Source organism: Euleptes europaea, chromosome 2 (assembly GCF_029931775.1).
Source record: "Euleptes europaea isolate rEulEur1 chromosome 2, rEulEur1.hap1, whole genome shotgun sequence".
NCBI classification, from domain to species: Eukaryota; Metazoa; Chordata; class Lepidosauria; order Squamata; family Sphaerodactylidae; genus Euleptes; species Euleptes europaea.
Window position 1 is genome coordinate 104332717 of NC_079313.1, and position 26079 is coordinate 104358795.

General features: G+C 43.5%; 1 protein-coding gene across 1 annotated transcript in view; it reads left to right on the forward strand.

The window, feature by feature from the left end:
* Positions 1 to 26079, forward strand: part of CHD6 (chromodomain helicase DNA binding protein 6) — a 95626-nt gene that overhangs the window by 61254 nt on the left and 8293 nt on the right. Inside the window, exons 20-32 of the mRNA XM_056845579.1 lie at positions 9654 to 9856; positions 10309 to 10508; positions 11380 to 11539; positions 12236 to 12325; positions 14738 to 14841; positions 15506 to 15635; positions 16267 to 16327; positions 16671 to 16725; positions 18267 to 18486; positions 19326 to 19534; positions 22143 to 23759; positions 24313 to 24461; positions 25534 to 25740. Of these exons, the coding sequence (XP_056701557.1) occupies positions 9654 to 9856; positions 10309 to 10508; positions 11380 to 11539; positions 12236 to 12325; positions 14738 to 14841; positions 15506 to 15635; positions 16267 to 16327; positions 16671 to 16725; positions 18267 to 18486; positions 19326 to 19534; positions 22143 to 23759; positions 24313 to 24461; positions 25534 to 25740 (3405 nt within the window). The remainder of the gene's footprint in view (positions 1 to 9653; positions 9857 to 10308; positions 10509 to 11379; positions 11540 to 12235; positions 12326 to 14737; positions 14842 to 15505; positions 15636 to 16266; positions 16328 to 16670; positions 16726 to 18266; positions 18487 to 19325; positions 19535 to 22142; positions 23760 to 24312; positions 24462 to 25533; positions 25741 to 26079) is intronic.

A 26079-nucleotide genomic window follows, 5' to 3' on the forward strand; every position in this document is an offset into this window, starting at 1 on the left:
AAAATCCTAGAAAATAATCACAGAATTGCACAAATATGTAGTTCTGAAATGTAGATGCTTGCTCCTGACCTTAGCTTAAGAAATGGCCAACTGTGATTAAGAGCTCTCTTAAATTCAGCAATTTGCATCCTATCTCTCAAAACCTTCCCTTTGTTTCTTCCATTTTTAATTAAAATATTTAAATCCCCCTTCTGCCCACTACAAAATCCCCAGATAGTTTGCAGCAAAATTTATACAATAAATAACAATAAAGCGGAATAACACAGTAAGTCAACAGAACAGCCATAAATCAGCAGCATAAAATCGTTTATAAGGCAAATTCACATGTTTTATACACATTAAGTACATTTGCATAATAGTGTCCAATATTGTATAGAATGCTGATAAAAATCAACAAGACAAGAGGAAACCTTTTAGTAAAGTAAATGTAGCTGCTTCCCAAAGATACATAGACAAAACATGGTGATTGAAGTTAGTATTAACATTCTGAATGAAGCTAGTACAATTTTTATAACAACTGATATATCAGTACTTGTTTCAATTTTAAAACAGTCTCTAAATTAAGCACCAGATGCAATTTATCCTCAGCTCCCACATTGAACAATTTAGATTCTCTGTGCTGTAAAATCAAATCAACTGACATTGTAGGAATGTAAAATTCAAGCATATAATTAAGTCTTGTTCTTTAAAAACTGATCTTGGTTTCCCCCTCTCTTTTGCTGATTTCTTTAACACTGTTTCCAAGTGAAAAATCAGCAGAAGCTACTGAGAGAAACCTTGTTATTGTGACAAGATTATATTTCTTTCAGTAGTTAGTACACTGACAACGGTCAAGACTGTTCCTTTGGAGTGAAAATAGCGGAGCTTACAGTTTTTATTTATAATATAGAAGTAGTTTTAAAATTAATAAAACACTCTCTGTATTTTTAACAAATTGGTTGTGAATTTGTGCCTTTAACCTCAAAGAGAAGAGCTGTGTTCCCCCCCCCCACACACAGGAGTGGGAATCCTTTCCTCTGTATAAGGCTAGTGAGAAAAGCAGACAGTGATTCAGCCTGCAGATTTTGTCCTCCTCTGATATTGGCGTGTATCAACAGCAGTTACTCCCACCCATGCAAACTGTATTCTGCCAGAGGCAAGACTGTGGAGTCCCCGGGAGGATGAAGCCAGTCTCTCCTCATCCTTTTGTGCTCACTTATAAGGCCGTTGCTAGCGTTACAGGCAAAAGTGGCTCTTCTCTCCCCCCCACCCCCAGGCTGAAATATGAGATTCCCATAGCCAGCAGCAGTAGGTGTCTGGGGCATTGGCGTCCTCCAGCCACCGCAGCCAATCTTTACAGCTAGCAGCAACAGTGAAAACAAAACATATGGTTGCTGCTTATTGTCACAGAGGGGAGGGCAATGGGAACTGTTTGACTACCTGGAAGAAAAAGCAGACATAACGTGGCTTCCTTTTCCAGAGCTGATCCGTTGTGCCCGCTTGCTCAGTCAGCCAGCTGGTTTGCTGTGTTCAAGCCTCCTCTGGCAGAAGTGGTCATCTGCGGTCTTTGCCTTGGCATATACCCTGGGGGGTCCGGCTTTGTAAAACTCCAGCTAGGGCAGCAGCAGCCATGGCAGAAGGAGGCTTAGATAGCAGTGGAAGGGAGGATTGCTAGGCAACAAATCACAAAGAGTTTTTCTTCTTGTTTTCCTGCTTTAAACAGTGAGGTTCACACACACAAATATGAGTGTATGTGGAGAGAATCAAAAGTCAGTGTGGCAAACAAGCAAAAAGGCGGCAGAGGGAATGGAGTCTCCATTTTGTGTGCAGGAAAATCCTGAGAATAGAATTGCTGGATGATGGTTCTTCTGAATGTAGAATTAACACTTTTTAAAGATAGAAGTATGTTCATGTGCATATCTGAAAAATTTCCTTCACAAAGACTTTCATGTAGGTATAAATAGTGCATTTTTCCAGAGTCCTGGAAAAGACAGTCATGCTAGGAAAAGTTGAGGGCAGCAGGAAAAGAGGAAGACCCAACAAGAGATGGATTGACTCAATAAAGGAAGCCACAGCCTTCAATTTGCAAGATCTGAGCAAGGCTGTCAAAGTTAGGACATTTTGGAGGACTTTCATTCATAGGGTCGCCATGAGTCGGAAGTGACTTGACGGCACTTACACACACACACACACACACATAAATAGTGCATAGATTAGTCCATGTTATGTTTTAAAATGTGAATTGTCAGCCTGCCTCTTTTTAAATTCTAGCTTTGTGAACAGATACAATACATATTTCAAAATCAGGTCAAATCTGAATTCTTATAAGTAATTAGTAATTTTTTTGAATATTTTTTTTTTGAAAAATATGTATACATGACATATTAGCAGTGTGGATCCAACAGATCTATTCCACTAGCAGAAGAACTTTTTGCATGAAGAAAAGGCTCCTTCTCTAGAGGAATGCTCTACCGCTAATGGAACAATTTGTGGGATCTAACCCATACACAATGTACAGTTCAAAAATCACTTCTCATGTAATATCAGAGAATATAAATGCTACTTTGTAAGAATAGCCAGTCCAAAAAATGTGAGCACTATATAAAAGTAATACCTTGTAATTATCACAAAATTTATCTTAAAATCAATCAGACCTCTAGAGCAGAATCTTTTAGAAGAAGAAGAGTTGGTTTTTATATGCCAACTTTCATTGTCAGTCTTCAGTGCAGCCCCACATATGGGACTGCGCAGGCGCAGGCCAGCCTGTCGGTGGAAGATTTTTCTAGCCTCCTAGTAACAGAGGGGGTGCCCCTCCCCTCTTGGGTGAGCGTGGTGGTTCCTTCCCGCCCAAACCACCACGTGACCCGATGGGAGGGGCGCCCCCTCCTCCCTCAGTTCCTTTTTCGCCGCCGTGTGGTGTAGAAGTGTTCAATAAACCTCCTGCTTTTCGTGAGTTTTCGTCAGATACTTACCCAGTCTGAGGCAGTCCATCTGGCCTAGACTTCATTGCTTCTTAGTGCCGCCATGGCAGCTAAGCCGCCGTTTAAAAAGTGTTCCTCTTGTGGCTTAAAAATGCCCTGCTCTGATGAGCACGAGCTGTGCCTTCTTTGTCTGGGGGAGGGGCATTCTGTGCAGACTTGCACCGTCTGCAAGAAGTTTACCAGCGCAGCCAGGAAGGACAGGGCGTTTCGGCTTAAGGCTGCCCTATGGGAAAAGTCTTTGGAGGCAACGGCAAGCAAACCGCTTCTGTGCGCTCCACCCCGGCCCGACCATCAGCTGATTTATCGGGGGCAGCGTCTGTCCATTCTGCGAAGAGCGCAGCCTCGGCCCCAACAAAAAGCGCTGCGCCCGCTACAGGGGCAGTCGTTCAGGCCCTGACTGTCGAACCGGAGGGCTCCTCGGTTCAAAGTACACTCCCCTGCTCAGCTAGGTCGACGCCTGCAGTTGCCTCGGTCCCGACCGGCGCTCCGCCCCCTGGCTCGGTTCCAGCTTTTGCAGTCCCTCCGCCCTCGGGCTCGAGCTCACGCCTGACGGCTGCAGACCAGAGGCCCCCTACCGCGGGCTCGTCGTCTGTGGGAAAGAGAAAGAGCTCTTCTGCTCCGCTAGAGCCTTCCTCCCCTAAGAGGCTGAAACATAAGGATAAATCTGATAAGAAAAAGAAAAGCACTGCTGCTAAGGTGACATGGGCTATTACTCCCTCTCCTCCTAAAACCCCGTCAGTGGGGTCACCTGCTCATTCTATTTTTGGTCAGGATTTAATTTATCCCTCCCCTGAGGGTTTTGAATCCCGTTCAGTCTCTCCTGCGCCTAACCTGCACTGGCAGTGTTACCAGCAGCCACAACAAATGCTTATCTCTCCTGCTGACATCCCCAGTTGGATTGAGTTCTGCAGGACCAGAAACCTGGATATTTGTGGTCAGCCTGTCCAACGGGCACTGCCAGCCCACCTGGACCCTCCAATCCTTACACCTGAGTTCCAGCAGTATGTTGCTCCTTTAGATCCATACGATCCTATGGAGGGAACCTCGGCTATGAATACAGCATCTGATGCCACTCTTGATTTATCCCCAGATGATATGTCTGGTGACCAGGATAATGTCCCTCTTACTGAAGATTCTAGAATTAGGGCAAACCAAATGTTAAGGATTGCTGCAGCCCTGGACCTTGATGTAACCGCTGTGGATAACAAGCCAAAGGATAAAATCCTAAGTAGACTCCATGCTGGATCTGTGGATATGGTACTTTTTCCTGTATTAGAGGGCCTTCAAGATATCCAAGCCCCCATCTTTTCTAAACCTGCATCTGCCCCTCCTACTACTAGAAGGGTGGATAACTCCTACAGAGTGAAGCCTGATTCATGCTCATTTTTATCTAACCATCCTCCTCCATCTTCCATTGTTACCGAGGAGATGCAGGCGAAGCATAAAATCGGCCACCAAGCCTCGCCCTCTGATAAAGAAAGTAAACGACTTGATACTTTGGGGAGGAAAGTGTACTCCTCAGCAGCACTTAATTTTCGGATAGCCAATTTCCAGACCATCCTGGGTGGCTACCAGTTGTTCATGTGGGAAAAGATATCTTTGCATCTGGATGATATTCCAGAAGAGCCCAGGAAAGCCATTCAGCAAGTACAGGCCGAAGCCATGCGGGTCTCGCTACAGGAAATTGCAGCGGGAAAGCATGCTGCTGACACTTCGACACGTACGTTAGCGTCAGCCATCACGATTCGAAGACATTCATGGCTCAGGAACACTGCTCTCCCGATTGACACCAGGGCTAGAGTTGAGGATTTGCCCTTCGAGGGTGAGATTTTTTTTTCTTCATCTACCAATGATTTCCTGAAAGAAAAGAAGACAGACCGGCAGACGGCCAGATCATATGGAGTCCTCCCTGCTTCGACTACTACCAGGGATCGCTTCCAACCTCAGAGGAGGCAGAATTACTACCCATCGTACTACAGGCCTCCACAGCAGCAACAGCAACAGCAGCAACTGTATCCTCGGCAGCAGTACCAACCCCGAGGGAGTGGGAGGAGACCCAACTCTTTCGGAGGCAATAAAAGCCGAGCTGCCTCTGCACCTCCCCCTCAGAAGGATATGCACCACCAAGGACGCAGGTTCTGACTCTCACATGTCCAGGAAGAAGACCTATTTTTCCTGGACAGATTACATAAGTACCTACCTCAGTGGCAGGCTATTTGCCAAGATGAGTGGGTCCTCCAAATTGTTATGTTGGGTTACATGTTGGAGTTTAGAAGTTTGCCCCCATTGCGACCTCCTTCTGCCAGTGATAACCCAATGGCAGAAGTTGCCTCTCAGTTAGAGGAGTTGCTCGCCAAAGGAGCGGTTCAATGTGTTTCCCCCTCTTCCCAAGAGTGGGGTTTTTACTCTAGGTTTTTTCTTATAGATAAAAAGGATGGAGGCCGCAGGCCTATTTTGGATCTCAGAGATTTGAATAAATTCCTCTTTGTTTCACGTTTCCGAATGGTGTCGCTTCCAAATGTTATGGAATTGTTAGCCCGAGAGGCGTGGTTTGTGGTGATGGACTTAAGAGACGCTTATTTCCATATTTCCATCCATCCTAGCCACAGAAAGTAGCTGAGATTCAGAAAAGGGCCCAATATTTACGAATACACTGCCCTCCCTTTCGGGTTGGCCACTGCTCCCCGAGTCTTCACTAAGACTATAGCAGTGGTGATGGCTCATCTTAGGACGCTGGGTTGTACTATTTTTCCCTATCTAGACGATTGGCTGATCGTAGCTGGGTCTCCCGACGTCCTAGAACGTCAGGTCGCATTGGTCTTATCCACCTGTTTCAGGTTGGGCCTTGCCATAAATTGGAAAAAGTCCCGCCTCATCCCTACCCAGAGAGTCTCTTTCATTGGGGGGCTCTTGGACTCCCGCCGAGCCCTGGGCCTCCTCCCAGTAGAGAGGGCTACCTCTATCAAGAAACTGGTTCGTTCCTTCCAAAGGGTGCGTTGGCGGACCGTCAGGTCTATCCAGAGGTTACTAGGGCTAATGGCCTCTACTACCGCTGTGGTCCTGAATGCTAGACTCCATATGAGACCACTGCAGTTGTGGTTTCTCAGTGTGTTCCGACCCATGCTGCATGCCCCTTTCCACCATTTTTCGGTTCCCCGGGTTATACTTAAGTCTCTGGATTGGTGGTTAGTTGATGATCACCTGTTCAGTGGTATTCCCTTTGGATACTGGTCTCATGAAATGACCCTAAACACTGATGCTTCCCTACAGGGGTGGGGGGCCCATTGCGAAGGTCATGCTGTTCAGGGGTTGTGGACATGTTAGAATTGGTCACTGTGCGTCTGGCCCTTACCTCTTTTTCAGATGTGATCTACGGTCGCAGAGTGCTCCTCCAGTCGGACAGTATGGGTACCGTCTTTTACATCAACAAGCAAGGGGGCACTGGTTCCAGATCCCTTTGCGAAGAAGCCATCAGAGTGTGGGATGTGGCCATTTCTATGGGAGTCACCATCAGGGCGATCCATATCGCAGGGGTAGCAAATACGTGGGCGGACAGTCTCAGCAGGGACTATGTGACCAATCACGAATGGTCTATCCAGGACAAATACCTTGTGCCAGTATTCGCAAGGTGGGGATTCCCAGAGGTGGACCTGTTCGCGACCCGGGAATCTACAAAGGCAACTCTTTTCAGTTCTCTAGCAGGGAACGACGATACCTCCCTAGGAGATGCATTCCAGATCAGCTGGTCCCACCGGTTCTTTTATGCCTTCCCCCCCTTCCCGCTATTACCCAGGGTGTTGAACAAGTTTGTGACAGACAACACCCGTTGTGTTCTTATTGCCCCCAGTTGGCCCAGACAAATCTGGTACCCGCAACTAGTCAGACTGGCCGGTCCCAATGTCATTCCCCTCCCGTAGGTCCCGGATCTTCTGGTGTGGGAGGGTATACAGCATCCAGACATACCCAGACTTCACCTAACAGCATGGCTGATTGGGGCACTGGATGTTAGAAAGAGGCGCTCTACCCTTTCACTGCCCTTTGACATTAATTATTGAATTTTTGCTTATGTTAGCACATAAAGGTTTAGCGGTATCTTCGGTGAAGGTGTTTCTGGCCGCGATATCCGCTTACCATGACCCTATCGAAGGTTCTACTGTTTTTTCTCACCCCTTATCAAAAAGGTTTATGAAGGGCTTGTTACATGTTTTTCCCCCGGTTCCAGTTTTAGTTCCCCAGTGGTCCCTCCAGTTGGTTCTCGTTAGAATGACAAGACCCCCCTTTGAACCTATGAGTAGGTGTCCTATTTCCCTCTTATCTAGGAAAGTGGCCTTCCTAGTGGCAGTTACATCAACCAGACGTGTAAGTGAATTGGCTGCTTTGAGGTCAGACCCACCCTTCCTGAAGGTTTTCCAGGAGAGGGTCGTCCTTCACCCCAGTTTGGAGTTTTTGCCTAAGGTGGTTTCCAAGTTTCATTTGGCACAACCAGTTACCTTACCTGTGTTTTTTCCTAATCCCTCATCAGTTGCGGAAAAAACCTTGCATACGTTAGATGTTAAGAGGGCTCTTCTTTATTATTTGGAGAGAACTAAGCATTTCAGAATAGATAAGTCACTGTTTATCTGTTATGCGGGTCCTAAAAAGGGAAAAGCTGCTTCTTCCCAGACATTATCTAGGTGGGTCGTGGCTGCTATCCATTCGGCGTATGAAGCTTCGGGTGCTGAATGTCCACTGGTCGTTAGAGCACACTCCACAAGGGCCACAGGTGCATCAGCTGCTTTCCACAGGAGAGTCCCCCTCTTAGACATCTGCAAAGCAGCAACATGGTCGGATGCTGATACGTTCGTCCGCCACTATGCACTGGACCTGCAAGCGAGAAGAGAGGCAGATGTTGGAAAGGCAGTGCTGCAGTCACTATTCCAATAGTGCACCTCCCACCTCCAGTATCGTGAGTAGCTCGCTAAAATCCCATATGTGGGGCTGCACTGAAGACTGACAATGAAAACAGAGTTACCTGTAACTGGTGTTCATTGAAGTCTTCGTGCAGACACACATCCCTCCCTCCATCCCCGCTGTGGCTCACTATTGTTTTTTCTTTCACTTTAGGAGTACACGGCGGCGCACAAGAACTGAGGGATGAGGGGGCGCCCCTCCCATCGGGTCACGTGGTGGTTTGGGCGGGAAGGAACCGCCACGCTCACCCAAGAGGGAAGGGGCACCCCCTCTGTTACTAGGAGGCTAGAAAAATCTTCCGCCGACAGGCTGGCCTGCGCCTGCGCAGTCCCATATGTGTGTCTGCACGAAGACTTCAATGAACACCAGTTACAGGTAACTCTGTTTTCTCTACCACTTAAGGAAGAATCAAACCGGCTTACAGTCACCTTCCCCTCCCCACAACAGACACCCTGTGAGGTAGGTGGGGCTGAGAGAGTGTGACTAGCCCAAGGACACCCAGCTGGCTTCATGTGTAAGAGTGAGGGAAACAAATCCTGTTCACCAGATTAGCCTCAACCGCTCAAGTGGAGGAGTGGGGAATCAAACCCGGTTCTCCAGATCAGAATCCACCGCTCCAAACCACTGCTCTTAACCCCTACACCACACTGATTCCGGACATCCTAGATCCTGTTTGTTTATTTCTTTATTTTGTTTATTTGGGAAATAGATAATGACACCTCTCCCAACACCTATATAAGGTAGTAAGGTAAAGGTCCCCTGTGCAAGCACTGGGTCATTCTTGACCCATGGGGTGACGTCACATCCTGACGTTTCCAAGGCAGACTTTGTTTGCAGGGTGGTTTGCCAGTGCCTTCCCCAGTCATCTTCCCTTTACCCCCAGCAAGCTGGGTACTCATTTCACCGACCTCGGAAGGATGGAAGGCTGAGTCAACCTTGAGCCGGCTACCTGAAACCGACTTCCGTCGGGATCGAACTCAGGTTGTGAGTAGAGCTTTTGACTGCAGTACTGCAGCTTAACACCCTGCGTCGCTTATAACTAAAACAACTAAACCACACCATTAAAAACAAAATAAAGCCATTAAAAAACAAACCAGGGCATCAAAATGGCATAAAACCAACATGGAGCAACCCGAAAATAATCTTGACAAAACTGTTCTCAGGCAAGGTCATAAAACAGTTACAAAAAGATAAAAACATATTAGTTTAAAACCTGGGTAAAAAGGACTGGCACCTACAAAAAGTTAAGGGCATTCCAAAGGTTGAGTGCCACCACTGAAAAAGCCCTGCCTCTGGTCACCACCCAGCTCACCTGTGCAGTTGGGGGCATAGGGCTTCAGAAAAGAATGATGGGCTGGACAGTACAGGTGGAGACAGTTCTTCAAGTACCCTACCCCCCACGCTGTTCTAATTATGAAAACAGAAAGAAAAAGTTAATGGCCTTTCCTAGTTATACTTAATAGGGAAAGATTGGGAACTCTGTTCATTGATGGGGTGGGTAATCCTTAACACAAGAACCTAGCTCTTTTTCCTGGTGTACATCTCAACTGAAGAGAGACATAGTCTCAGATTCACTTTTTCTCCATAGTATTATGGAATACTAGAGAGAAGAAAAAATCCTTTTGATGGAATAACGCAGGATGCACAAATCAGTATTTTACTTTTAGAAACATTTGTTGCTTAAAACTTTGTGTCCAAGGGCATATGGCGAGCAGAGTAATTCTCTCTCTCTTAATTTTGCAGGAGAGCCTAGTGATTGACAGGCCGCGTGTCCGTAAGCAGACCAAGCACTACAATTCATTTGAGGAGGATGAGCTTATGGAGTTTTCCGAGCTAGACAGTGATTCTGATGAGCGGCCCACACGCTCCCGGCGTCTCAATGAGAAAACACGGCGCTACTTGCGAGCAGAATGTTTCCGTGTGGAGAAGAACCTGCTTATATTTGGGTGTGTCTCTTTGTTAAACTTACCTTGGGAACTCAGTGCTATATTACCCAGGAATGGTTGCAATTTCTTTAGGTCTAGGACTCTAATAGGAAGTAGCCTGGCTTAGTAATCTCTGAAGTCCAAACCAGCTCTTCTGTCTTTCTCAAATTCCACCACCTATGATTTTTTTTTCTGATTTCTAAAAGAAAATTCATGGAAGGAATAGTTATTTCTGTGGTCAGAAAAGGACTGACAATTGGGATATCTGTGGTCGTGTTCCTGCCTCTTTCATCAATGCCATGTTGATTCTTCATTTCACAGTTTCCCTGTTTGTATATAGTCTATTCCCTGGGGCTGGCCAGGCTTCATTGAGAAAATTCTGGTAAATTCTCATAAAAGTGAGAGTATGAAAGAGCTGAAGAAGTTGCAAGAGCCCTACCTTGTATTTATGATACATCTTTTTTTTTTCCAAGCTGGGGACGCTGGAAAGACATCTTGACTCATGGCCGATTTAAATGGCATCTGAATGAAAAAGACATGGAAATGATCTGTCGAGCACTCCTAGTCTACTGTGTCAAACATTATAAGGGGGATGAGAAGATTAAAAGTTTTATCTGGGATTTGATTACCCCCACAAAGGATGGACAGAACCAGGCCCTGCAGAACCACTCAGGTACCACAGGCTTATTTGGCTATTGCCATTTTAATCAGCTTTCATAAGTGGCAGCTTTGTTGCACTCACAGTTAAAGCAATAGTTGAATCAAATGAATCAGACAGTCATACAGCTAGATAATTGTGGCTCTTGGGAAGCACTGAAAGAGGGAAAGGTCGTTGAAAAAAAGGGAGAGTAGAGAGGCCCAGAGGGGAATTACTAATATATAAATCCCAGGGGGCAGAAGTAGAAAAATCACACACAAGGATTTCTTCAAGCAAAGAGGTTCCATGAGTTCTGATTTCATTCTGTATGGAGAGTGTAATCCTGAAATCAGTGGGCTTAAACTAGAGTAACTTTGTATAGAACTGCAGAGATGCTTGCTCAGTTCTTCAGCTTAGGTTGAGGATACTCTGTGTGTGTGTATGTAAAGTGCTGTCAAGTCACAGCCGACTTATGGCAACCCCTTACGGGGTTTTCAAGGCAAGAGACTAACAGAGGTGGTTTGTCAGTGCCTTCCTCTTCATAGCAACCCTGGTATTCATTGGTGGTCTCCCATCCAAATACTAACCAGGGCTGACCCTGCTTAGCTTCCGAGATCTGACAAGATTGGGCTAGACCATGCTTAAATTTTGCAGTCCATATAATTATGCACATTTGCAGATATTTACTTTTTATTATTTATACTGCTGGTAATGGGGAGGGAGAGGAGCTATGTAGAACACTGAAGTCCTGTTCTGTGGAAATAGTAATCAACATTTCATAAAATAGAAGGGAGGTTCTACCAGTTTCTTGAACGTCTGCCTGAGTTTTTCCAGTTGAATTTAAAAAGTATACAGAGCTATTTGGAGCCTGTGGTGCTACTCACATGCTTCCCTGTACACGTTTCAGGCTTATCAGCACCGGTGCCAAGAGGAAGGAAAGGAAAGAAAACAAAGAACCAGATTCTACTTCCTGAGATCAAGAATGCAGACTGGCTTGCCACCTGCAATCCTGAAATTGTACTACATGATGACAGCTACAAAAAGCACCTAAAGCAACATTGCAACAAGTGAGAGAATGGGACATGACCAGGGGACTCCTGAATGCATTTGTCCAGTACTGTTTGGCCTGTGAACTGCTGTGTATGTACATAATTGAGATGCTTCAAATCCCTCCTAGAGAAGTCCACTCCTGCTTTTATCTCTTTGGAATCAGGAGTTAAGAGTTCCTCTTAATGTTGACATGTGGCAAGATGTTTCTCAGAAAGTGGAGGTTGCATTCTGGAAGGTCTTTGTAGGGGATCGAGGGAACATCTTATGCCCTTAGCTTCTCTCACATGAGGGCTGGTGTTTCTTGGGGTGGGGGGCTCCCCATTTCCAGATTCTTCCTTTCCCTAGATTTAACATCCGCTGGCTATTCATCTGCCATTTCACACTTTAAAAAAGGGGGAGATGAAGATTAATTTTTTTTCTTGACACTATAAAAATATGCTCAATATTCTGATCGAGATAAGAGAGTGAGGTCTGTCTTAGTCACTGCTTCTCATTCACCAACATGAATTCTAGCTGGTTCTCTTCTAGAAGTGGATTTTGTCTCCTATAATGCTGACTTGGGAAGGTAGTGATAGGAGCCTCTAGTCTACCACTAGTTTCCAAATCAGCCTGTTCTTTGGATCTGCAGATTGTATCAATTGATCTGGAACTAAGCGTCATGTTGGAAACTTAGGTTTGCATTTTGTATTAACTACTGCCTTTCCTTTTGGCAGGGTGCTGTTGCGGGTGCGAATGCTGTACTACTTGAAGGCTGAAGTGCTGGGGGAGGCAGCTGACAAGGCCTTTGAAGGAACCTCTGCCAAGTATATTATACTAGCCCTCTGGAATTTGCTTTAGAATCCCCTTCAGCTGGGTTTCATATACTGTATTGAAAATGTACTGCTGCTTGTGGTCGGGACTCAGTACTCCTGTGCATGAACTTTACAGTAGATTGTTATTTCCCTGTTGTAGCTTATGTTTTAAAGACAGTAGTGTGGTCTTGTGAACTATTCCTAGTTCTGGAAATACATGCAGATGAGGGTGACAATAAATGATTCTGTATTAGAAAGAACCAAAGAAGCGTAGCAAAACTCCAGTAGCAGACTGAAAATATTCTGATCCAACCATTCTTAAGTCATTTTCAGAGCAATCCTTTGCAGAGTTACTCCATTATTAATTAGTTTAGTGGGGTTAGACTGGAGTATCATTGCATAGGAATGCACTGCCAGCCAGCATTGTAAACGTCAAGCATTGCTGGAAGACAAGTCCACAGTTATTTGTTTGTAACTAATGTTTTGTTTGAAGCTGCCCATTAGATTTTATTTTGAAAAAAACTAAAAACAGTTCTAAACAATATTACATATTTTAAAACAGCCATAAATTACAAACTAAAGTCAGCAACACAGCAACACTAAACAGGTTTTTAAATGAATAAAAACCAATTAATATGAACATAAAAATAATTATGCCAAGAATCACAGCTTAACAAAAGAAAAAGATAACTGGACAAAGTCACATTATGTGGGAAATCTGTGATTTTGGCCTCCCAGGTGTCTTTTGACTGCACATTTTCTCCAAACACCTGCATTGGAAGAGGGAGAATTTAATTCTTCCCCTCAAGGCCTTTTTCCTGATTTAAGTCTCTTTTCTCACAGTTTTGCCCCTACTGGGGGGGAAAGTACTAGTAATTTTTACTCAGCAGGGCTAGCAATATCGTTTAGATGAGCGAAAGGTATGATGATTAAAATGCCCTCACCCTGCATAGATTGCTGCTATGATCAAATTTGGAGTCCTTCACAGGGAACTTTTTCTGTCATAATGACCAAGATGGCAGCCTGAGTTAAACTTGTCACTTTAACTAAAATACTGTGATTCTTAATTTCCAGGTAACTGAAACAATGGATTCCCACATATTACAAGCCTAAATAAAAGCAAATTTGTTAGGGCTATAGAATATTCGCTGATTATTCTTTAATCGGTTGGTGACTGTATTTCCATATCAGCATGACTGGATTCTCAGAAGTTCAAACCTCCCCAGCATAAATGGTGTTGAAACTTGCGCATTAAATCACAGTACTTGTGAAAGACAAAATCTGTGAATAAGTGTTTACTTGAACAGCTATACTGAGACCTTCACTGGAGCACATAATATGCACAAAGCTAAAAAATTCATTCTGAGTTTAGGGTCTAGCTGACTGGATGAGAATAGAAAGTCAGACGAGAAATTAAGGCATGGAAGTTTCATTGTACAGCTTTACCTATTCAGAAGACAAACTGAAGGAATTTTGCCTAGTGTGAGCTCAAAATTGCAAGACTAGGCTATAGAACCAGGGCTTAGCGTGTGACAGGTGAGGCATTGACAATTTGTACAGTTTAGAAAAGCCATAAGACAAGAGAAAACAAATATGGCTTTGGTCCTACGTTCTGTGTTGCTTACAAAGATTGCTGTTGTGTAGGCCCTTTAAATATATGGACAGGTACATGCATATTGTGGTAGATGTTTGGGCTCATTCAGCTTTAATCCCAGCTGTTACTAAAGTGGCCTCAGGCTACTGCACTGCATAAATGAAATGGAGATCTCACACTACAGTCTGGGTGGTTCATCTTACCATAGCTAATAGTCACTGATGAATCATTCCACCATGAATTTGTCTAATCTCCTTTAAAACCATCTAAGCTAGTAACTATCTCCACATCCCCTAGTGCTGAGTTTATAACATGCAGTTATAAACCCAGGCTGGGCCATAGTTGGCCACAAATATTGCTGTCTGGGACCTGTAGTCCCTTTCAGCCAAGCCAATGTGCTGAATAAAAGGGTGGCTGAAGTTTCCTTTTTGATGTGTCTCTTTCAAATGTCTGAAAAGGCCACTGCGATGAGCAGTGTGTGCCCATATTTGCTATCAAAATATCCTAAGGTTGTGACTGAATAAAGTTGATGGAGCTGTAGAAATTCCTCACACTTACTTAAATTTTGCTTTGTGAATAGCGCACAACACAGGGATATTGTTTAGGTAAGCACATTTGCAGTGGGCTTAGAAGAGTGTAGCTCTGCTTAAGATGGCCCTGTTGGTCTCTGTGTAGGGGAGAATGCTAATTGGGAGGAAGCTGGTAGGCCCCTGGTGTACCCTGGATGTGCTAGTCTAGAAGATGGTTTCATGCCCAAGTCTTATGCATGAGTGGAATGCGTAAACCTGTGCAGGATGCTCCAAGAAATACAACCTCTGTATTCTTCACAGAGATCTGGATTTCATGCTACCAGAGATCGACTACGTGGAGATCCCTGTGGATTGGTGGAATGCTGAGGCAGATAAATCCCTGCTCATTGGAGTTTTCAAACATGGTATTTCCTTGTATGTGGGTTGGAGTGTTAATAGGCATATCACATTGTATGAAGCCCTGCCTGAGAGAGGGCAACTAGATATAATTAGGAAGATTTTTTAAAAACACCTTTTCAAGATGTAACTGCATTTCAAAGTTTCTTTTTTTCTCCATTGTTTTTTTCTTTTTTGTTCTGTATTGTTCTCTTTTTTTCTTCCTTGTTCTGTATGTGAAAAACATAGGCAATGCTGTGTGCAGTAAAAATCTAAATTCTAGTCTCTGTGTCATATGAATATTCAAAATAAATAAGCAGATTTTGTATACAGTTTCGTAATTTTCCTAATTGTGCTTTTGCTGTCATGGGGGCAATATGCAGAACATTTAGTTCATGAGCCTTCCTCTGCATCTGAAGATTTTATTATGCATTGCCCATACAATCTGCCCATGTTATTTGGGATACTGTGCAATCTTAAGAAAAGTTACACCCTTCTAAGTCAACTGAAGTTGGGGGGCTTAGAAAGGTGTAATTTTGTTGATAGCAATTGTTCACACACAAAGTATAGAGACCATTTATCCTACCATACTATTTCTAGCTGTTTATATGGACATTAAGGAAGTGATAATAGTGTTTTAGGCTGGAGGTGACTGGATGAGTATCCACAAAGTTTTCTTGTGACTTTTGTCAGGTTATGAACGGTACAATGCCATGCGAGCTGACCCAGCCCTGTGCTTTCTTGAGAAGGTAGGCATGCCAGATGAGAAGCTGCTGTCTGCGGAGCAGAGTGTCATTGATGGAGTGCAAGAGGCTCCAGAGAGGTGAGCATATCAGAAAGGGTGTGAGCAAGTTCACCGCAATCATCAATCTGCCACAAGGCCAAAATGTCTTGTGAGGCATATGTCATACATACGTGTATGTATCAGCCAAAGTGTTAAGGACTGCCTAGGTGCTGGTCTCACTGTGTTAGCATACCAAATTAGAAACTTTAATGAAAAGCATAAGCTATTCAGAGTGATACTGCAGATTGGTAGATGAGGAAACCTGGTTTATATGAAACTCCAACACTTTCTGGAACAAATTCCTTCTATAGGTTGTGGGCGTGCTATCTCATATAGCTATGGGAAGACATGTTTGTGTTGCTCAAAGACTTGGTTGTACTTTGAGTAATCATAGAGTGTTAAATCTGAAGAAAATGAGGAAGAAATACCCCTGCTGGTGGTGGTGCTTCACACAAGCTGCACCATCTAGACTGTAAGCTGCCTTTGCCATTGTGAAAAGGCAGGATATGAATAATTTTAAATAAATAAATAAAATCAGTGTGTGTGTGTGTTAGAACAAATGTCTGTGCAGGCTCGGAATCATTTGAGTGCATGTTTGAAGAGCTCTTGCAGAATTAGATAGTTTCATGAAGCTCCTAGAGCTTTACCCTGTTGATTTGTTTTGTTTTAGAGGCAACATAGACAAAGATGAGGGCAGTGCAGGCAAGGTGGATGGGCTGCAGAAAGAGGAGGTAAGTACCATTACTAGAGGAAGCATGTTGTTACCTACATGAATGAATGAATGACTTACATTGGATACCTTCCACTGTCAGAAATAATAAATATGTCCCCCCTCCAAGTTTGGGTTTCAGTGCAGGTTTAGCATAGAGTTTTACAGATGGGATTGTAGTTGTGTCCTTGCTAGGCTGTTACAGAAGTAAAGATGAAGGAGCTGTAGTTTGGTTTTTGTTAATGTATACTTCAAGAGTGTGTATAAATATAAGCCAATATGTTAGGCCCTGCTTGACTTTGCACTTCATGTTTTCAGCTTTTGGCCCAGATTATGGGTTGATAACAGTTTTTTTTCCCCCATAGGAGGCTTCAGAGTGTAGTGGTGAAACTACTGAGAAGAAGGATGATAGTGTGGCAGGTGAGGCTACGTATATGGAAGTTTTGAGGGAATATGGTGTTTATCAGCATTATTGGCTAGAATAGCAGCAAGTGTTAATTTCTGGATCAGGAGTTAGAACTGGCTGGTATGTCAGTCCCAATCAAAGACCAAAAATAAAATAAAATAGTGGATCGTTGTTTATATGCTATAGAAACGAGAGTATCCAGGAGACACACAAATATAAAATAGTTGTGGTACTGAAGTAGGTGATTACATAGGCATGGATCCACCAGAGATGTTCACCTTCCATCTGTGGAAATTCTCCATATGATCTGGAATATGTATTTGACAAGTTTTGTAATGCTTGTGTGTATTTCAAGTAGCATAATTTCCTCAAGAAACACTTTTTGTTCAAAATGTTTAAAAGGTGTTTGGACAGTACTTTGTGGGTGCATGTGCATAACTCCTTTAAGGTTAACTGTGTCTGAGGATGCAGGATTTTGTAATTATTATTTTCTTTACTACAGTACTATTACACTGATGCAGGCGAGTGCAAAAAATGCATAGGAAGAAAATGTGTTAGTTTCAGGTTCGAGAGTGGCTTTATGGGCTTTTAAAATTGTAATTTTAAATTTAAACAGGATTCTCTGCCCTAAAGCACAGTAGCATTTCAGAAAGGGGGTTATCATGCTCTAACGCAAAAAAAAAAGGGGGGGGAGTTTTTTTTAATGAAAATCTTTCTTCTCCAAAAGAAATACATTTTTTCCGATGCAATTTTTCATCCTTCTGCACCAGCGAAAAAAATAAACGCACATAGCTAAAGAAAAGAATACACGTTTATCCAGAAGAAACAAATGTTTTTCACTACAGCTTCCAGTGAATAGTGCACATAATGCATCTAGCACCATCAGCATGCATGTGCTAGCATAAATAGGACGTGAACCCCTGAAAAAGGCATGTAATCCCAGAAAGTCTTTAATGTCAACTGCACAGTAGCTCGCCTGTTACTAGATGAATGGTGTAAAGCTTTGATATTGTCAGATGAAGTGACTATCTGCCACCGGAGAGACCAGAAACCACAGAACTCAGTGATTTTACATATGAAGTTATATTGTTGAGTCTTATTCATTCATATGGTGAGCAGTTCTCTGTTTGACCAGCCTCCCTGCCTTTCAGTTGGCCAACCATCTTGACATGTATCTTGTTTATCATAACAACCAAAGTTTCTTTTGTCCTTTGGGTATGCCTGTGTTGGTGTGTTCTTCTAATTGATGCTGCTAATGCTTCCATTTCTGTGATTGTAATTTCCACACTGGTCCAATGCACACTGCTCAATGTGGAAGAAAGCAAATGAAAACAGATCAAATCAGAAAACTGCATGAACACAGGAACCCAGAGACCACAAGCTGGCTGCTTGTCCACCCACAGTACTGATATATGGTGGACAGATTTATGTGTCCCTTTGTGTATATATAGGTAGGAGGAAGTACTTAATGAATTAGTTGCTGTGTTTTTGTGTGTGTGCGCAAGGCCTCTTCGGGGATTATGTTAAATACTAATGACCTTGCTGATGTTTGAAGCCCAGGATGGCTCCGACCCAGACAAATCCACCTGGCCTGTGTCATCTGCCCTGACAGCCAGACTGCGGCGTCTTGTTACTGTCTATCAGCGTTGCAACCGTAAAGAGTTGCCATCCAGACCTGAAATCATGGGGCCTTGTAACCATGGCTATTGGCTGCAAGAGGAGATGTTCAGGAGAGCCAATGAGGTGGATTCGGTGAACAAAGAATTGCAAAAAAGGTAAATGAGGCAGTAGGCCTGAGCTTGCTTGCTTATTTAGTTATTTAAAAATTGATTTGCCATTTCTCCAGAGACTTGTATGAGGAATTAAGTCCCCTTTTATGTAAAGTGGTGGCAAAATCTACTGAGTGCTTTAACCTTGAATGGTTTAGTTGGCTCACAGCCTGCAAGGGGTCTTTTTGATCACAAAACATGCAGATGCTACTCATATTACTGGAAACCCATACTGATATTCTGACTCAATATAGTACTCTCCTCCCCCCCCAAAAAAATTGTCCAACAAGTCTGGGAATGCTCTCCTTTTACAGAGAACAGACCGAAACAGAGCAAGAATCTATTCTGTTAAGTAAGTTGGAGAAAAAGCCAAACAACTTCAAAGCTAGACAGGACTGTTAGTCAGTCTGTTTGGCATCTGCCTCCAAGGGGCCTTAGTAGGGAGAAGATTTAATTTCTGGCCTCCTCCAGTAGTATTCTAGCTCCTTGTGCATGGAGGAGGGACTGAGATATGAGGCATTATTTCCATTTGTATACTGACATATGATGGAATACCAGGCACTCCTCTTGTTAATGTCTCAGCAACAAGGCATCACCATCTGGCTCACTGGATTAGGATAGAGAAACATTGACAAGCTCTGAGGAACCATCCTCCATTTCTTGTAACTATCAGTATGGAGCTACTTTCAGCACAAAGTTGCATGCTCTTATGTATTATGTGAGAATTTTAAATATAATCGAAAATAAATTGGAATTATGTATTCGTTCGGATAAGTCTAAATTCTAAACGTTGGGAAAAAGACAGCCTTCATACAGTTTGTGCATGTTCCTCTTCTATTCTGCAGATGGACCAGAAGAGAACAAGCAGATTTCTACCGCACTGTCTCCTCATTTGGAATAATCTATGATCCAGAAAAGAAGATCTTTGACTGGACTCAATTCCGATCTATTTCACGTTTGGAGAAGAAAACTGATGAGAGCCTAGAAAAATATTTCTACAGCTTTGTTGCCATGTGTAAGAATGTTTGTCGTTTGCCCCACTGGAAGGATGATGGTGAGTGGGAACAATTAGGGGCATGTAAACTACTAATTCAAAAGAGTATGATTCCCTGGCCCCTTTCTAAATGTATTTTGTCTTTCCGTACTTGTGCTATAACATCCCATTTCCCCTGTTTATGCATGTTGAAATTTCACACACTAAAAATACCATGAGTACAGTTTTCGGGATCTGGGGAGCCTGAATGCCATGTTTCTCTGTGGCAAAAAAGGTGGTCAGCCACTGACAATGTGTGTGTTTACAACTGTTTGCTGGAACAGGGGAATGTATATCTGCTGTTTCATCATTCAAATTAGGTAGCCAGATTTCAAGATACAGGCACACCTCGTTTTATTGCACATTGCTTTATTTCGCTTCAAAGATATTGCATTTTCGAGCAAGTCTATTGGTGCCATTTTTCCAACAGCATGTGCTCACTTCGTGTCTCTGTGTCACATTTTGGTAATTCTCACAATATTTCAAACTTTTTCATTATTATTACAGTACGTTTTCAGACATAATGCTATTTCGCACTTAATAGACTAGAGTATGTGTAAGCATAACTTTTATAAGCACTGGGAAACAATACTTTTTTGTGCATGATTCGCTTTATTGCGATTTTTGCATTTATTGCGATGGTCGGGAACCGAACCCACAATATTTGTGAGGTATGCTTGTACATTAGCTGCATAAAAATAGCTGTTAATTGTATTACATACTGTATTAACCACATTCTCAAGTTTAGAAGAAAATGTTAGTCAAGAAGATTATTTAGAATATTTGTATCCCACCTTTCTGTTTTAAATTGAGAAATGCCTTTGAAGAACAGAGTAAATGGCTAGCTGAAGAAAGAAGAAGTTAGATCGAGCAGCCATCTTCTCTTTTAATTGTCTTATATGCTAACTTGTAGTCGCATTAATTATCAATTGTTTTCTTCAGGACATTTCAAACATTTTTTTACTTGGGTCTCATCTTTGGGTGTGTGATGAAATGCCTTACACCCCAGATTTTTATTTTTTTCCATCAAGTCACATCTGGGTTTTTTAAGGCATTCTGACATGGTTTGGCACTGCCTGCCTCTGCGTCACAACTCTGGTATTCCTTGAAGGTCTCCCATCCAAATGCTTGCCAGGGTCGACCTTAGTTAGTTTCTGGGATCTAATGAGATCAGGCTATCCAGGTCAGGGTGCCCCAGAATGTACATTCCCCAAAATATGTATCAAGGTTTATTATAACTGGTCTTACACCCTGAACAAGTTCAGAGGTTACAAAGTGCCTTTTGCTGTCTAGCAAGAGGGAAGGGAAGATGACTTAACTCTCAGGCCTGAAGCTAGCAAATGCCATAGAAATGCAGAGGATGGTGTAGCCAGGAGATAGGTCAGACATTAGCTACAGAACTTAGGAAACCCAAAGCCAAGAACAGATCTTTCTTTTCGGACAGAAAAAAGAGGGTCTGCAAAGGAAGAGGCAAGGAAAATTATAAAACCCCTGGACAGGAGAAGTAAGCTGGTCTTAACATTAACATTGACTTTTTGCCATTAACAATGAATGATTGAGTCTCTCTTGTTTTTGTATGTGAACCCTGTCTTGAGCATATGTTGCTGAAACCATTGGGGAAGAGCCCCAACCACTGCACTAAGAAAACGGATGATTTCTAAATACTTGTAACTCCAAGATTCAATAGCCTGTCTGAAATTTTCCATCAAACAGGGATAAGTAAGAATTAGGGTTAGAGAATCACTGTTTTATTGCCTGTTTCTTTGACTTTGTTCGTTCTGTTGTGTTTCCAAATGATGTCTGTGCTTTTTGTTTATTTATTACATTGTTTTATCATTTGAACGCTGTGAGTCTTACCTCTGTGACCATGTTAAGTCCCATTCAGTCATATTTATAAAAGAGTAGTAAGGGGACAGGCAGTAGTTGATCCGTCCATCCCCTGAGGGTGCAAGCAAATGTGCTAGCCCCTGCAGTAGCTACAGTAAACAAACGGGAGACACAGAAACAAGGTAGAGCATATAAGCAGCAACGCAATGAAGAGTACCTACATGGTAGCCCCCAAGGCGGATTGGGTCCTATAAATTGACTAGGTGGTGGTGGCAGAAGTTACCCAGAGAGACAACTTGTATTGATTTTGTGAGGCAAGAGAGAGAGAGAAACCTGGCTGGGCAGGAGACCTGGGGTGGCTAAATGACTTCCTCACTTCCATTTGGTCTGAAATGGAGGCTTATTAGGCCTGTTTCCCCACAGTCTGAAAGATGTGAAATCTGAGCAGGCACTGTTTTCTCTGAGGTCTTCATTTATATCTAGGAGCAGGTGTTCCCACACAGAGAGACAGTGTGCACCAGGGGCTTCTATCTATTGGCAGGCAGGGGCTATTGGGGTACCAGTGTACACAGCTGATGTCCCTCTGTTGGCACATGAGCATCCCACAATGAAAGGCTGTCTGCCTTTTCCAGAAGCATTTCTTCAGCTTCTTCTCTGTGTTACACTAAACCAGGAGATTGAACTTCTGCCAAGTATCTGCGACACATATGTTCTGACACTCACATTATTTTAATACTTTGACTTCAGCAGGAATTATTCTTTGTGGTTTTGTCAGCTTCTCCTTCCTTTTCCATACCTGTAGGCCCAGCAGATCCCAGTATCTATGTGGAACCAATCACAGAAGAGCGGGCTGCAAGGACATTGTATCGAATTGAGCTTCTGAGGAAGGTCCGAGAGCAAGTGTTGAGGTGTCCACAGCTGCACGAACGGCTCAAGCTTTGTCGTCCAAGCTTGTATCTTCCTGTGTGGTGGGAATGTGGTAAACACGACCGGGATCTGCTGATAGGTACAGCTAAACATGGGCTGAACCGCACAGACTATTTCATCATGAATGACCCTCAGCTGTCATTTTTAGATGCCTACAGAAATTATGCTCAGCACAAAAGGACTGAGGTTATTGGAGCAGGGAACTTGTGCTGCCATCATCAGGCAAACTCTAAACTGTACTGTTCCCCTTCGTACAGTCAAGTGGAGCGAAAGCTTGAACCTGCAGAGACCGAAACTGAGAGCTGTGTCAAGCTAGTGGGCGCAGGAGATGGCCTTTCACGGACAGAAAGCATCTCCCAGGATGGGAGCTGTGAAACCTTCATGTCTAAAGTCCGTGGTCTGATGCCGATTAACTTTGACGAGAGCTCTTTGCCCGACTCTCTGATGTGCTTGATGTACGACGAGAAGGCCTGCAACAGTGAGCACAGTTCCCTCGCCCGTGACAGCCCATGCTGCACAGACGTCAGCAGCAATGCTACCAAAATGGCTGAGGGCAAAATAGATGGAGATGAAGACCTGTCTAGCTGTGATGCTGATACTACCAGAGACCCCTCCTATCTCGATCATTTGCAACTCAGCAGTGACCAACTGGAGAGTCAAAGTGCAGCACGGGAGCCTTTAGCCAAGGAAGCAAAGTCCTCTGAAATCCTTTCTGCGGAACCCTCTGAAGCTCTCCAGCACATGGGGAGTCAATATGCTAGCCCAGGATCAGTACCATTTGAAAGAGACGGCATGGAAGGGGTCCTGAGTATAGGAATGTACAGCCCCAGCCTTCACAATTTTGATATCAAAGTCCATCCTGAGAAGAGGTTTCTGAGTTTGTTGCATGAGAAGGGCTTGGAGGAGAAATCAGTGCAGAGCCAAAGCCACAGTGAGGAAGAGGAAGAGGAGGAAGAGGAGGAGGAAGAGGAAGACCATTTGGAGACAGCAGCTGACTCTGTGGGAGGTTTTAGAAGCTGTCTGAATTCCTCGGATGGTGGGGAAGCCAGAACCGTTGCACCAGAGGGACAGAAGGAGAGTCCCTGCATTCTCACCAGCCTGGATGCATTCATAGAAGAAAGGAATAAGGAGCTGGTTGAATCAGTCTCGAGTGAGCAAGCAGCATCTAAATGTGATAGTGAGCCAGGGGCTGGAGAGGATGACCAGGCCGAATGTGAGAGCCTCGAGGAACACATCCCAGCCTTGCAGGAGATCCAGGCCTGCCGCCACCACCACCACCACCACTCTGCACGAAGCAAGGCTTCAGCAGTTCAAATGGAGCTGCTTAAGCCGCATTCTGTGTGCATGGAGGCGGACCCCTGGGGAGATGACACCGAGGGGAAGGGAGATAGTCCTGCTGCTCAGCCCTTCTGTAGGAGTGAAATAAAGAGAGAGGAGGAGGAGTGTGAGAACCAAGACCTAGAGAAAAGGGATGGAATCAGCCAAAATCAAGGTACTACGAGGATACGTTTCTGTTAGCGTTCTTTTGTATTCTCGGGGTCTACCATGCAACAAGCTTACCTGAAGTGAAAGTTGCTAGGTAAAAATTAATCAATATCCTATTCACAAATCCCTATAAAAATGGCAGGATAAAGATACTAAGTCTTCATGAAATCCTGTTTTTTAAACAGGGCCAGAAAACAGTGTTTGACTACTAATTTTAACAGATTGTGACTCTGCAGGATCTTGGCTAGTTGTGTGTGTGAGACAGTTACACTTTTTAATATGTGTTACCTGAGTGTGTAGATGAACTGTCAGCTGCACATTCTGCTGCTTAGACTCAAACAAGAAGTAGCTGCTGGAATCTTGAAATTGAATTCTTTAACCGCAGCTGTTTTCTGTAGGAATTTGGTAACTGTTGAATCCATTAATGTGGGCTCTAGTGATCTTTGAACTCTGTCACATTATGCAGTTGTGTGTCATTCAACGACCTAGAAGAGATTGAAAAGAGGATTGATTTGAGGCCTTAACTAATAGTAGCATCTGCTGTTTACCACTCTGTCTAGATTGTTATGAGAAGCTTTCCGAAGATGAAAGTAAGAGCTCCATGTTTGCTGTGCCTGAAGAGAGTGATGAACTTCAGGATGTCCGGGCACCTACCATAGCTCAGCTGTTGCAAGAGAAGACACTCTACTCTTTCTCAGAATGGCCTAAGGTGGCTTGGTAGCTTAAGTATGCATGAATAAGGGCTGTAGGTTAATGCTCAGCTTGGACTAGGATCCACTTATCATGTTATTTTTTTAAAGACACAGGTACACTCAGACAAGTGTCTGGATGCCTTTGAAAATACAGTGTGAGAAGAGGAAATGATAGGTCTGTCTTTGAGTGATAGGTATATGTTTCTGGGAAAATGTTTAAGAGTAGCTTTGGAAAATTGGTCCAGATTTCCTATGTTCTCCTTTTTGCATTATATTCCCATATTTCATTTGACATTACTGTTCACCATCACCACCAATGCTCTGTGTCTTCAACAGGTAATGTAAAAAACAGTCTTGAGTGCCCACTTCAGTGGGCTTAGTTCCCTGTGCTCAAAAATGTATTTTAAAAGTCAGGCATATTCCTTCCCCAAATATGCTAGTGACATTAAAGCTACCATTTAAGGTAAATGGGTATATGATTTTAGTTTTTGGGCAGCTCTGCTGAGCTGCAGGTCAAATAAGACTTGAGAAGAACTGAGAGGGGCCTCTTGCAGGCTTGCTCACTGCTATCTTTTCTCTTACTGGTGTTGCAGAGATCCTGAGGCCCTGCAGTTCACTTCTTCCTATATCCCAGGCCACAGAACACTGCAGTTATCGTCATTTGTAGAAAAAATTGCTATCAGGAGATAATAGCAGTTTTAAGTTATGATGAGAGAAGATTTTGCTTTGTGATGGGAGGATTAGCTGTATAGATTTTTCTGCTTTCTCCTTTCATTATGCAATCACATTTTCAAAGTACAGCATAAATAGAGTGGGTGGGTGTGAAATCCCAGAGGTGTAAATTAAAACCCTTGTTCGATGTGAGCACAAGGTGAGCCAATGCCTTTATCTTACACAGGCCTTAGGCCCAGCACAGATGTTCTGATATATATAGTGGTAAACTCATAACCTGGTTAAACAGCCAGCTTGCCAAATCACCAAAAACAGGACTTTTGAAACTAAACGGGTTTATTAGTTCTCCTAGGGGTTACAATGGGAGTGATTACCAGTGTGTGCAACCCAGTGAAATGTATCTACTTCTTTTGGCAGGATCGTGTGATCATCAATCGAATTGACAACATCTGTCATGCCATCTTAAAGGGCAAGTGGCCTTCTTCCAGCCAGCCATTTGAAATACACAGTGTAATGCCTGCTGCTGTGTTAGCCAGTAGTACTGGCAACAGGAACAACTACTCTGAGGCAGAAGCCTCAGAGTCCAGCTTTAGCAATGGAGTGATAGCAGCACAGGTCCAAAAGGTGAGCTGATGGGAGAGCTGCTTTGGTAGATGCTTTGCCTGCTGTAAAGCTCACTTACATCACGTTTCAAACGTCTCCTATAATCAGCAATCTACTGTGCTTTACTGCAGGGCATTTCCTTCTTATAGGCACTAATTATACTCTTCTGGTATATGGGACCTGCTGGAGGGTTCTAGACAGTGAATATTGGCTTCTCCATCTGTGACTATGCTAAGTCCTGTGCACACAAATAGTTTTCAAAATAATTCCTTTACTGGTTTATTTTGAGTAATTGGGCAGGAGGATGCATTTACAAGATATGAACACAGAGAGCCTGCTGGTTCTCTCTTTGAGGAAGAT